At 32.9% G+C, this 14,223-nt stretch overlaps 1 protein-coding gene across 5 annotated transcripts in view; it reads right to left on the reverse strand.

Annotated features, from left to right (window-relative positions):
• cac (calcium voltage-gated channel subunit cacophony) overlaps positions 1 to 14,223 on the reverse strand; it is a 266,619-nt gene that overhangs the window by 15,582 nt on the left and 236,814 nt on the right. For 2 of the 5 annotated variants that reach the window (XM_018523049.1, XM_018523051.1), the window contains 9 exons: positions 11,613 to 11,696; positions 9,598 to 9,642; positions 8,147 to 8,263; positions 7,885 to 7,950; positions 5,890 to 5,981; positions 3,648 to 4,132; positions 3,228 to 3,332; positions 3,055 to 3,158; positions 1,709 to 1,765 (listed from right to left, as the gene is read on the reverse strand). In XM_018523049.1, coding sequence (XP_018378551.1) covers positions 1,709 to 1,765; positions 3,055 to 3,158; positions 3,228 to 3,332; positions 3,648 to 4,132; positions 5,890 to 5,981; positions 7,885 to 7,950; positions 8,147 to 8,263; positions 9,598 to 9,642; positions 11,613 to 11,696 — 1,155 coding nt within the window. Of the gene's footprint in view, positions 1 to 1,708; positions 1,766 to 3,054; positions 3,159 to 3,227; positions 3,333 to 3,647; positions 4,133 to 5,889; positions 5,982 to 7,198; positions 7,291 to 7,884; positions 7,951 to 8,146; positions 8,264 to 9,597; positions 9,643 to 11,612; positions 11,697 to 14,223 lie in introns of all 5 variants that reach the window. The other 3 variants (XM_018523052.1, XM_018523050.1, XM_018523053.1) reach the window with 2 other exon arrangements.

A 14,223-nucleotide genomic window follows, 5' to 3' on the forward strand; every position in this document is an offset into this window, starting at 1 on the left:
CTTGATTTCTCACTTGATTTTTCTCTTTAGTTTTTGTCTTCATTTTTCGCCTTGATATTTTATCTGTCAATTTTTCAATTAGAAATTTCCAAACAGAATTCGTGAATGTAGATTATCTATTTCCCAACTGACTAGATATATTTTACAATGCCTTCCAGTAGTCGAGTCGACAGATGCGCAAATCCGTTTTCTGTACCGGGGGAAAAAGGTCATATCGGTAAAGATTTACGCTGTATATCAAAAGCAATGTTGCGTACATTTCCGAAATTATCGTGTCGTAAAGTATGTTCTGTATGCAGAAAGATTTATTATAAATATCATAAGAAATAAGTGAGATTTCGACATTTCGGTCGGCCATGTTCGGTCCGCCATTTTGAATTTCTCAATTTCGACTTCAGAATCGGAACCAGTAACCCCGAAAACTCATCAGTATACAGTATCATCCGAATGAAGTGTCAATTCTGCATTTTTTTTAAAGATATATACTTCATTTTTTATACTTTTTTCATTCTCGGCGCTGCACTAGTCCGCCATTTTGAATTTTCACAAAAGGCCACACGCCATTAAAAAGTAGACACTCCAACGAAAATTTTAAGCCCTGGTTGGTTGAATTCTGTCAAAAAATGAAATGGGCAGAAGGGGACTCCGACACGCGGAGAATGCCCCATATGTATACACGTTTATAAATACATAATATAGGCTGTGTTCGCTTTTGCGTTCACAACACTTTAAGCGTCGTTTCATTCTTGTTGTTTAGTAAATATTAAACAAAGACAATTGATACTCATAAGCGCTGTGAGCGGCAAAGCGAACGCAGCCATAGCAATAGAAGTTTATTTTGAAGTTAAAAATTAATTTAAAAATATAATTCTATAGTTTTATCATGTGCGCATTCAACTTATTCGTTAAATGTACTTGATATCGTACGATAATGATTTTATATGACTATATTGATGACAATAGCTGTTTCGCTACGCCTTTGGTAGTGTGTACATATGTACATGATTATATTAGTGTTAAATAAAAGGCTACTTTACATAAATGAAAGAAAGGTCGAAAGTAATCGTATACATTTATAACGAGTGAAAAAAAATTGTGTGCAGTGTAAAATAGAAAGACATACCAGAGGCGCGTTAAATTTTTACTATATGTAATAATTTATAATTTACTATATGTAATAAAAAATAAAAATTAATTTACAAGTTATTTCGCGCAATGTGTTTCACGTAAATATTTTATTATTTAAAATATTAAAGGGATAAAGAAAGTTATTAAAATATATAAAAGACTTTATTTATCTTAAAGAAGAAAAAGTAATTCGTGTAAATCGCATTACGTGAGACACTTTGCATATGCGCGATGCATTTTTTTTGCATCCATCGCGTGTGCCTCTGGATAATGTGAGTGAAGAGCGAAGTAGAAAAAATTGGACTGTGAAAAGTGTTATTTTAGAAAAAAATGAATTATATGCTGCAAAAGATTCGTTTCTTTTTTTAAAGTAGTAATGAGTTATTTTTATGAAAATATTAGAGTTAGAGAGAGATATATCGATAAAGAGATCGAAGAAACTTTTGCAGTATTAATGCGAATCGGACGAATGTGGTTAAAATTTAAAAACACAAATTGTACAGCCAAAAGAAAAACAAAACAGTGTTAAGATAAGATAATAATAAGTAAGATAATAAGTAAGAGAAAAAGTAAGTACTACCGCCTGGGCTGCAGGACTTTGCCCAGCATTATCGTTATCGATAAGATCGTTATCGTTCTGGAAAATAAAGAGAAAAGACACAAGGAGATGATTGAAAATTATGTGAACATCCTTCCGGTTTGAGTATATTTAAAAAAAATAATTTAATCAATTATTTATATTACTGTGTGTGCAAAATTATTACTGTTAACTGCTATTCTTTAGATGTCATTAATCCGTTTACTTAAGAATTCCTAATTACTTTGTTGTTCTAGAGATACTCAATTAAAAAATAATAAATATTGTGTTCTTTGTTATCTAATAATCTAATTGAAATCCATTCAGTATTTTCAGGCTTTCTATGATATACAAATATTGTTATCCAATCAATCTACCGATTGTCATTAAATAAAATTCTTTTATTGATATAAATATAACTTTTTTCAATTCAACATCGATCTTAAAAGTGATTTATATTAATAAATTATTTAAAACATATTAATAGCAATCGATAGATCAAAAGCAGATAATCTATATTAATTACTTGCACAAATTTTGAGATACAATGTTCAAGTAATATCACATCTAATTGTTTCTACAAACATTGACTTAGCTAATATAAATAAAGAGAACAATTGTGCATAAATAATTTGACTAAATAGTTTGTTGTTTCTGTTGTCCCATTTTTAATGGGATCACACAAGTGGAAAGGCATTATTTTCTTCTTATAACGTTATTCCTTCATATATGTATAATTAGATTTATTTTCCAGTAAAAATTTGATATAAACTTTTTCGTAAGATATCAAGACTACAATTTAAATATTTAGCAAAATCTAATAAATTTAAATCAATTCAAGTATATCTATCTTTTAGAGATTTCTCCATCTGTACTCGAAAATGTTTTATGATGATATTAAAGCTCCAAGTGACCAAGCTAGACTACATGAGACTTTCAGAAAATACTCTATTCGTAAATTCATTCGCGGGTTGCCCTATCACGAGGAAGCCAACGGCCATCATTCATTTCATTCTTAATTGAGATCCTCCATTTCGATTTTCCAATTCGTTTCTTTTGCAGAGAGAGAGAGAGAGAGAGAGAGAGAGAGAGAGAGAGAGAGAGAGAGAGTTTAAGAATCAAGATAGAATCATTTAATTAATAAATATTTATTTATATTGATTTATATCGTACTTTCATTTCACAAACTTGTTTAATAGAAAATAAGAAAATCGGAACGAAATTCAAAAGAAAATCGTAAATGAAGGACCACGAAAGAAACTTAATACTAGAAATGCATCTTTAGGACCTGCTATCGTTTTCATGAAAAATATATAGTTAATTTGACAGAAGAAAAAAAAGAGGCTCACCTGTTCAGCAGACTTTAGCTGACCAAACTTCGTCGACCTCCAACTTTCGAGTATTAGAAGGCAGACGTATATCTTACCCACGGTGAGTTTGTCTCTACTCAATTCTGGAAGAAATTGCACAATATTAGATATTACAAAATATGTCTTGTTGGGTAGAGAAAAGCGAGTTTTACCTTCATTCCTAGGTATCAAAAGGTCCAACATCTTTTTCGCTTGTAAAGGCCAAATACTTCTGATCGTGTCCCGCAGCTCTTCATTGGCTTGATTCATTTCATCGGCTGGAACGAAGAGTTGGACTTATTTGCATGATTAATTGGTAATGTACCGCAAAAAAAATAAATGTATAATAAAAAAATAAATATATATAATAAAGTATTTAAAATATATTATTTTCTGGTAATGTCTGTGCTATGATGTAATTTTAGAAAATATTTTTATAAGAATTGAAAGATGTGTTTCTTAAAATATCTTCGACTTCATTACACATGTAAGATACAAGAATTGAGAAAAATTACATTAATCAACAACTGTTTTCTGCGAAATAACAGTAAACATTTCCCTTTTCTACACCACATAAATTTCTATGGACTCACCGCATCGCATTTTTATACTGAGATTCTCGCGAATGAGGGCGAACAACGTTGTTGTGAAGTTCACCTTGCCATCACTGTCCACCGGCATATTCATTCTGATGAGCTTCTTGTACGCAAGTCGATTTGGGCACTTGTTGCCAAACCCCAACGGCGGATCCATATTCTTTAGCATATCGTACATCTCTGTGTAGTGGATCTTGCCAGTGGCGTTTGGATCATATTCAGCCCAGATCCGCACAAACTCGTCGAGATGATGTGCGCCCAGAATCGACGAGTCCCGCGTAAGGTAATCGAAGTTGTCCATGATGACGGCGACGAAGAGATTTAGCATGAGGAATGAGCAGAAAAAGATGAACGACACGAAGTAAGCATAGGCGATGTTGGAGCCGCAACCGTCCTGTTCAGACTTCTCGGCTTTTGGGTCGCAGGGACGGCCCTTTACGCAGGATAACATAATGTTTGGCCAAGCCTCGCCCGTGGCACACCTGAGAAAATCGCATATTAAGCATTTCTATTACGCTTTTCGTGTCATGTCAATAGAAACAAGAACTTCAGCAACCTAACGCATCGCATACGCCAGAAAAGCCGCGATTATTATGCTAATATTCCCGACCGCATGCAGACCTTCCAATTCTAAGTTAACCGATAACGCTTAACAAAGTTGCTATGAGATTAGTTAACTGCAAAAGTTATGGCGACTTGTTATACCTGAGAGTAGATACTTATAGCTGTACAAATTCATTGTTGAGATATATATATAAATTATATACATATATATAATGAAAATTGAAATTTTGTTTTGTGATTGATTCAACATGCCCATTTATTAAAGTAACTGATAACAGTTTTAAGTATTCCAAATTAGGCATACCAAAATGTTTTAAGATTTCAATTAACAATAAAATTATATAATAATTCTTATTACAAGAAACATTTATATCGTTTTGTGCTGTTAAACAGTCAGAAAATAAATTAATTTTATTGTGAGCAGATTATATCATAAATATTTAGTCTCAAGTATAATTCTTTTGTACTATACGAACAATCCCAAGTTAGTATTATTAAGCAGCATCTATTTGCAATCGCAAAACAAATTGAATTGAAAAATTACAAAAGTTCATGCGATCTTTTGGCGAATTATGACATTATGTCTTTTGCAGCGCATATTAAGTTTAGTTTCTATAATCTCCTCAGTTTCTACAATCTTCTCTTTAAGATTTTAAGTGCTTTACTAAATTTCTACATATATATTTCATATTTGCATATAGAAATTATATAGAAATAAAAATTCATTATTAACTATTTTTTAATGTAAAATTTGTTTCAAAATCGTTGTTAAGAACTAATAATAATTTTTATAATACAACTTTTTAACCGATAATGTTTTCGTATATCTGCTTCGAGACTGAGGAGAGCAAGTAATTGGGTTCCAGTCTCTTTGCAAGTGCGGCATGCATAAGGACTAATATTTTACGCAACATGAAAGGCGAGCTAGATACTGCGAACTTAATACGGCGAACTCAATTCTACACGAGGCTGCTGTGTATTATTCTGTTTGCTCTGAATATGCCATGTCGTATAGCCTGATTTTGCTTTTGTGCTCGATTTAGTGCTGTGAACTTTACAGTAAAACATGGTTGGATCGAAGCGAAAAGGCCTGCTGTGAACATACATCCGTAAATAATTAGAAGACTTCGCGACTTTGGGACGCTCAACGTGAGAATAACACATTTAAAAAATGGTAATATTTTTAGATTGGATATATTATAGTACTAACATTTTAACTTGAATGTAATTTTAATAAAATATCTGAATATTTTTTGAAAATTTTGATATAATTAAAAATTAAATCATCACAAATCTCTTTGGATACTGTAGTGAAAATATCTAAGAGAAATTAAAACCTTTGAAATATTTTTTCATAACTCAGACAAAATAAATCAATGCAATCAACTTGTGCAATATTTGCGATACATGCCTAACGACACATAAGTGATTCAATTAATTAATTCCTCGTCACGTAGACGTCACCAAAGATCAATCTGCTTTCGCAATCCGAGGAAACTTGGATCGTCTTCCGCATTGTGCTCGTAACAAAATGATAAGTGAGCTGATAGATAGCTTGCCGCAGGTGTTGAGCGTGAAAGCTCATTCGATTATTTTGCAAATCGCGCTGATAGTCACGTGGTCAAATTCAATGGCTAAACAGTTAGCTAAATTCCTCTTGCGTGGCGTTACTTACCGAAAAAGTAGCATCAGACCTTGTATGAAGCTTTGGAAATTGTTGTGCTTCGTAATAGAGGTATCAGCATCCAGCTTGATGTTACCGAATACCTGAGACCCACAGAAAGAAGAGGGCCGCAGCCAAAAGGCACAAGCGGCATTATAAATTTGTGTCACCAAATATGCTTTTTTTTTTAAATAATAAGGAAATATCAAAAATAATTGGAATGTCCTCTGCTTTCTTTCTCGCTGGATGATCACTAATTTTAATTTTTGTATCGCTTCGATCACGGTTTTGTGTATGCGTGTATAATGAGTATTATAGAATTCAATTCTCTAACTACAGTTTCTCATACTTTTTCTTTCAACAAGTACACGGTGTACTCGAGAGAACTAAGGTATCAACAAAATTTGTGGGTTAAAACAAATGATTAAATTACGTTAATTCACTAAAAATTCTAATTTCTAAAAAATTTTATTTTAACATTTTAATAATTAATTTTTTGCGGATGATTTCATAGCGGTATATCAGTTATAAACGAGTGTAAGTTTATGAAAAATTATACATTTGCGCGATAAAATACTAACTAATATTTATTATAAAATTCATTCTCTCAAGCACTACCTTAATTAAAACTTCAAGACTTTAACTTAACGCAGGCATCTATAGGGCTGTTACTAATTAGGATGAGTCACAACAGATTAACACGTCGAGCAGCTTACTCTCATGCCAACAAAGCATTACTCTAGAGGTAATTTACGACGACCACACTTTTATATATATCCCTTTCAACTTTTCACTCTACGGTCGATGACGTATCTCCCATCAGTATCGCGCGAGATCTTTAACGGTGCTTCTTGGGGACCGGAAAAGAATGGCTAGTGATCAATATATTGCAATCATACTATAAAACTATTTTCCTTTATAGAAAAATAGTCTTTTGTCATAAAATATTTAAATGTTGTAAAAACACATTTAATGCAATTTTTCTTTTATAATGTACGATCGATACGAAAGTTTTTCTAGACTTCCATGACATCGTAGATTCCTTTTATGATATTATCCTGCGAAACATCGTAAAAGATCGCGACGATAAACCAGCTGTGCGCTAAAATCATTTCCCTCTCACACACGAAGATAAATTTTGAGCAAACAAATAAAGAAAAATCTCTTTTTATTTTTAAAAGATAATAAAACCATTAGCTTATTTTAGAAGATGTTTTTTTTCGTACAAAAGGGAAATGATAATTGGACCAGCCGATAAGTGGCCAGAGGTCATCTCATTCGTCGCCGTCGAACCGGCAGTCAATCTAGCTGCTCGACTCACCGAAAAAGCAACATAAGACCGGCGAAGAAGGACTGAAAGTTGTTGTGATCATCGATCGCTGTTTCCGGATCGTTCGATATATTGCCAAAGACCTGACAACGGACAATTTCAGGGTCACTTAATGGCCACCGGGGGGATCTGCTGTCTGTCACTTAAAATTCCCAATCTGCAAGGTTACGCGTGCCAGAAACTACTTCGAGATCACTTTGACACGCCGTTTCTCACCCGATTCAAAGCTGAGATAATTGCACGGCTCTCGTTTTTAGAGAAATATCTAAATGACGTTGCACGCTAGCGATAGTTCTTTACTTTGTAGATAAGCCATCGATCTTGAAGATTATTGGCCAATTATGTTTTTTAATCAATTAAAACTGCTATTTTTTCCGTACAGAATCAATTACCTATAAAAATTCGAAAATCTTTTCTGTGTAAAACTACAAAACAATTCCGCATCTGTTTCTTTCACTAGAATATAAAATAAGTATTGTTCAATTTATATATATTTCTATATAATAATATTTTTAATCTTGCAAAATTTTCAATTTTATTAAATTTTTAGGTCTTCCTTGAATGATCATGTTACTTCAATCCTGCACCCTTCTGCACATCATCCCCCAAAAATACATTTAAAGGACAAATTCGTAGGAACTTCGTGAGAAATCGAAGCTACAGAAGAGGATTCATACCTGCATACCGATGATAGCGTAGATGAAGAACAGCATTGCTATGAGGAGACAAACGTAAGGCAGAGCCTGGAAGAAAATAGGTTTTTATTATCGTTATCTCGATAATTAATCCTAGAAGCTGATGATGAATGAAGCAAAATTTATAACGATCAAGGATATATGGAAAGATAAGAAATAATAACCGCTGTTGGCACGAATGAATTAAAGGGATGCAAATCAATAATTAAAAAAATTAGAATTTAATTTAACGAGACGTGCTTACTTTAAAGGATTGTACGAAGGTCCAGAGTAAAATACGTATCGTGTACCCCTGTCTCAGTAGTTTGATCAGTCTGGCGGCGCGAAAGAGCCTCAGAAAGCCGACGTTGATGAAGTTCTCCTGCAGGGGACAGAGGAAATTGCACTTAACCCCACAAAATGCCGACTCCTTATTGCGCGCCAGAACGGAGCTTCGTGCGTGCAACGTTTCGGCATTGCATGTTACGCGTCGAAGGATATTAATCCTTTCGACATACTATGTTTTCCTGTCCTCGACGATGCACGAACGAAGCTATGGAATAAACTGACATTCTTTCGAAGAGATGTAAAAACGAGAGTAGCAATTAAAACCTTGATGAAATTGAAGATCATTTTTAGGAATGCAAAATCACTGCCGAAAGAAACGTGGAACTAATTGTAAATATAAGTTACTAATAACTGCTAATCATTAGTATTATTGTAGAAATAAACAGGATATATTTTTATCAAGTAACTAATTGTATTTCTGTTGTATATTTCAGTAGATTAAGTTCTAGTAGTGTTTCCTTCTTTTTTTATTATAAAAGTCTTTTATTTCTACACGGATTTAACCTATAATCTTTATATATTTAATTCATATATGAATATAAATTTAAATAGACTAATTCTAAATTGATGCGTTCATGATTTACTTATTTTATTAATTTTTTTTATCAGTACAAATTTAAGTAAACTAATTCCAAATCAATGTATTGATAATTCTCGAGTTTTATGAATTATTTTAATAAAGAATCATGTTTTACTGTAATAATCGAACTATTTTAACTACTGAATTGCAATGCAATTACATATTTAAATTTCATTAACCCTTTTGCTGTAACGATTGAATCATGTCCCCGATTGTTACGTTACAAAGACAATTAATAAGTTGAAATCGAGATAGATTAAACACCGCATCCATATGCCTTTAAAATATTGTTAGGTAATGTAACTACAGTGTGATAACTGTTTGAATTCGTAGTATCAGTGTTGTAAAATGTTCGAGACTGTTAGTGTAATGTACGAATAGTTTATGTATTCTGAAAAGTACATGCAGAGGATAAATAAACGGGACAAAAGAGACTTAATCTAAAAATGACTTAGCAAAGGCCTCGAAAAAATACTAGTTTCGAAATCCAGTTCCCTCTTTTTGCTTGCAAATAATTACAAATGAAATCATATTGATCATCATCACCATTTTACCATAATTGTTGCTAATATAGATATTCGAAAACGATAAGATATAAAGATATCTATATCTGAAATAATAATTACAGCTTTTCGGAAACAGGAGTTATAAAGAAAGACTTATTTCGGATTTCTACACAGAAACTAAATTTAGAGAGTTGCGGTATTTAATATTAGTTCTGTACTTGCAATGTCGTAACCTCTTCCAACTTATGTTGTCAACATAAAAACTGGATAGTAATTTTATACCTTCTTTTCGCCTAGCTGGCCACCACTGGGCACGCTCGATCGGTCCTATTACAGAAATATGTGAGATTGCGAGATTATTCCATCCCCATTATTGAGCTTCTGATTGTTCAACTTTTGGTAATTACAATGAGAACAGAAATACTAATGACTGGCAATCAACACTGGCGATGAGTAACTTCATAAGCAGTTCACTTTAATATCAGGACCAATACTCACTTTACGATAATTCTAGCTATTTTCTTACCTGTACTTCTAATAAAGACATATCTTTATAAAAAGATATTTTACAAGCGCAGGCAGCAAATATATACAGATTTTGACACATACTTATATTGAATATTTCTCTAACAAGGGGAGAAAGTAATGTACACACAAATTTCACCTTTAAATATATTTGAGTACATATCATCACTAATTCATGGACAAGTGGCATATTCAAGCAATATTCAAGTGTTTGCGATTTGTATCGCGAAAGGATGCAAAAAAAGGATGATTTAGGAATTTTTAATTAAATTGTATTACGAATCGACATTATTCGTATGGTGGCAGGTGTTAAAATATATATTTAAATAATATTACAGTTATAAAATAACATTTCTTCTGTTATATGCATTGCCCAATCATTCATTAAATGCACATTCCGTAAAAATTTACATTAAAAAAAGCACACGAAAACCTTTCGATGCAAATTTCTTACAAATATTTAAATATTCCGTTATATCATAATTGCTCGGATTAGTGAAGTGTAAGTACTAAAACATATTTAAAGTTAAATAAATTTTAATTCGTGGATACACTATTTGGCCCTCCCCCTTGTGAGATTTGGCAAAATTAATATTATTCATATCCTACATATATTATCGGCTAAATTGTAATCGCTACATCAGTGGAACCGAAATAATCAACGTCACTATGTGAATGGAAGAAATATTTCGAGCAATACTCTATACAGTATTACTCTATACAGTATTAATACTCTATATAGTATAGCTCCTTTTCTACCTCCAAACTACAACTGACATTGGTTAATCTAAGTCACAGGATATCAATCATATGTAGAAAGAAATGTTCTAATATAAAGAATAGAAAGGATCGGGGACATGTTCCTGTTTATGTACATGTAGCTGTTTCACTATATAATTGCGTAAATGTATATTGTGCAAATGTAGCGATGTACAGTGTGATGTATGTAGCGTATGAATGCAGCACGAAGCTAAAAGGTAATACATACAAAGGTGTTCGAGGTACTTCGGTTGTCGTAATTTACCTGCTAGTTCGTCACACGGACTTTGCACGGCGAATCTAAGTAAGCAGCAAAAGGGTTAAACGAAAGACAAAGGTATACATCAAGCAACACTGCCGCGATGATTAAGGGCCACTATTATAGATGCATGTTCCGACAAAAAGTGACATTCCAAACAAATTCGTCTCGAACATGAGAATTAATCTAGCATGTTGAAACAGTCGCGGTGATACGACATAAATAAAAAGTCTCGACCTAAAATCTTATGATAAATAATATTATAATATATTTCTTTTAAATAAAAAATATATTATATATATAATTTGAAGTTCTTTGCATTCATAAATCTTCAATTTTAAACTTTTAATCTTCAATCATCAAGTCTCAACATATATTAATTGTGCAATTTTGAAAGTAATTAAACATTCATTATAATAATGTTTTCTTTATATAAATTTTACACAATTAGTATTATATCTGTCGTACATCAAATACATCAAAATGTAGCTTCTCATCTTATTTGTTTATGATAGAATCATCATTCATTTGCATCAACATAAAAGATCAATTCTGACATTTGGCGCGACTTCGTCGGAATAACTTTTCATCAGAGCAAGCAACTATCGTAATCACAGCCTAGCCTCGGGTTTCCTGGAAGATTCCCGATTACATGTATATATACCTGGAAGATTTCTATTACGGGTTTTAGTAACTAAAACGCAATTAACACACTTATACTTTTTTTTCCGCTACGTTCCGGTGCTCTACGTACCCCGAACTCGATCACGAGGGCGTCCACGATGCTGCCGATCACAGTGATGAAATCGAAGGTGTTCCAAGCATCCTTGAAGAAGTTCTGCTCGCGGAAACAATTAAAATAATTGATTAGCAAAATGATCTTATCATCCCCCGATTGAGTATTTATTTCTACTACCCCGAAGCTCGCTAAACAGCTCTGACACATTTTCTATCGCAACAAATGCAAATCAAAACTTTAATTATCGGTATACTCTGTACATGAAAGTCAAGACACCATGAAAAACAAGAATAAATAAGAACTGCAAAAGAGGAAGATTTAATACGCAATTAAAAATGAATATACATATAATAGTTAGTGGATAATGTTTCCTAATTTTCAGTTCTCTAGTAACTTTTAATACAAAATTTTAAATTTAAGAAGTATTGCTCTAACTAAAGTTTATACTTCCGTTTGTAAACACTTGTATAGCTCCGAATGTAAACAAAAATATATATAGAAGATATATTCAAATATAATTTTGTTCAAAAATCATTTTTGTATGTTTAATCAAAATATTTCTTAAATATATGCATATATAATACGTATGTACATATATTTAAGAAATATTTTGATAAAACATCAAAATAATTTTTAGAACAAAACTATATGTATTATAGTATATAAATATATATATATATAATATACGAGAATCGTCTGAAAAGTTTTGAGCCTAGCATAGAAATAAGTAATTTTTCGGTCAAATTCAATTTTATTTTTCCACATAGTCCAAAGTCACATAGCCTTTTAAGTCGATACATTTTTTCCAGCAATGCTCCCACCCCTTTAATCCATTCAAATAATACTGAGCGTCTTGCTTTGCAAAATAGGCGTCTACGGATGCGATCCTCCTCGTTCGATGAAAATTTCTGTCCTCCGAGCCAAACTTTGAGCCTAGGAAACAAAAAAGTCACTGGGGGCCAGATCTGGTGAATACGGTGGATAGTCAATTAATTCGAACCGCAATTCGTGAATTTTTGCCATAGCGACCGCCGAAGTGTGAGACGGTGCGTTATCTTGATGGAACAGCACATTCTTCTTTTTCAAATGCGGTCGTTTTTTCTCAATTTCTGCCTTCAGCTTGTCAAGCAATGATGCGTAGTACGTCCCTGTTATTGTTTTACCTTTTTCAAGATAGTCGATCAACATAATTCCATGACTGTCCCAAAAAACAGTCGCCATTACCTTTCCCGCCGATAAAACCGTCTTCGCTTTCTTCGGAGCGGGTTCCCCCTTCGCAGTCCATTGTTTTGATTGTTCTTTCGTTTCAGGAGTGAAGTGGTGGACCCAAGTTTCATCAACTGTTATTAATCGACGCAAAAAATCCGACTCATTTCCCTTAAACAGAGCCTTAGAAATGTTCATTCGAATGCGTTTTTGATCCAGAGTGAGCAAGCGCGGCACCCAACGCGCGGTTAACTTACGCATGCCTAATTCTTCAGTCAATATATGACAAACACGTTCTTTTGATATGCCAACAGCCTCTGCTATCTCCCTAATCTTAACTCGACGGTTGTCCATTATCATTTGATGAATTTCTTCGATGTTATCGGTGGTGGTTGCAGTTGTTGGCCTTCCAGAACGCTCATCATCAGCTAAGCTGGTACGACCACATTTAAATTCAGCTGCCCATCCTTTCACGGTGGCAAATGATGGGGCAGAGTCCCCGTAAACAGCGTCCAACTCGGCTTTAATTTGCGTAGACGTATTGCCTTTCAAATGCACAAGAATTTAATTACGATATTCAATTTTTTCCATTTTTACAAAATGACGACAAACGATTGTCAAACGAGAACTGAACGTCCAAAGTGGCCACAATTGTCACAGATATCTTTCATAAGTATCACGATTATAAATATAAATATAAATATATATTATATATTGTATATATACATATATACACGTTCAAGATTATTGCTTATCTTACTGTTGCTCATTCCAATTAGTCGTAACTGTAATTGCTTAGAAACTAATAAAACAATAGTTTAGGAATAAAAGAAACGCGAACTGATACTTCATCGTTAAATGATTGTTGCTTTTTCCATTCTTTTATAATCTTCTTATCCCTTCTTATATCTTGACCTATATAATAATAGATATCAATAACAAGCAATTCGCGCGAACTAATCATTGACATGTTTCAGTACTCTATTGAACGAACTTGGGTGTAGTTCTAGTGTTTGTGAGATTGTTTGCGTATGACTACTACTAAAGAAGAAACTACGAGTCCGACTTCAAGAAAAGTATACTATAATCTGCTTCTTTTGTGAATGTACGCTATTTTGTGTGTAAAAGTTGCCTGTATACATGTGTTGTGTGCGTGTCCGTGTTCGTGAGCACTCCTATTATGAATGTAATACTTATTAAGTTGAAATTCTGTAATGTAACGTGTGCCTTTCTGAACAGTGCTTTTGAATATTGTAATGATCATTGATCAGATCTCTTAGTCGTGGAATAAGAGAAGAAAGAAAAAATAATTACTAAGTAATTATAAAAATTAGTGACCGTTTATTTTTAAAAGTAGAAAAATTTGTATTTTAATATTTAATATTGTTATACTTGATTTTAACGAATTAGATAATCAATA

The sequence above is a fragment of the Trachymyrmex cornetzi genome, unplaced genomic scaffold, assembly GCF_001594075.2.
Source record: "Trachymyrmex cornetzi isolate Tcor2-1 unplaced genomic scaffold, Tcor1.1 scaffold1399, whole genome shotgun sequence".
In the NCBI taxonomy this organism is placed as follows: domain Eukaryota; kingdom Metazoa; phylum Arthropoda; class Insecta; order Hymenoptera; family Formicidae; genus Trachymyrmex; species Trachymyrmex cornetzi.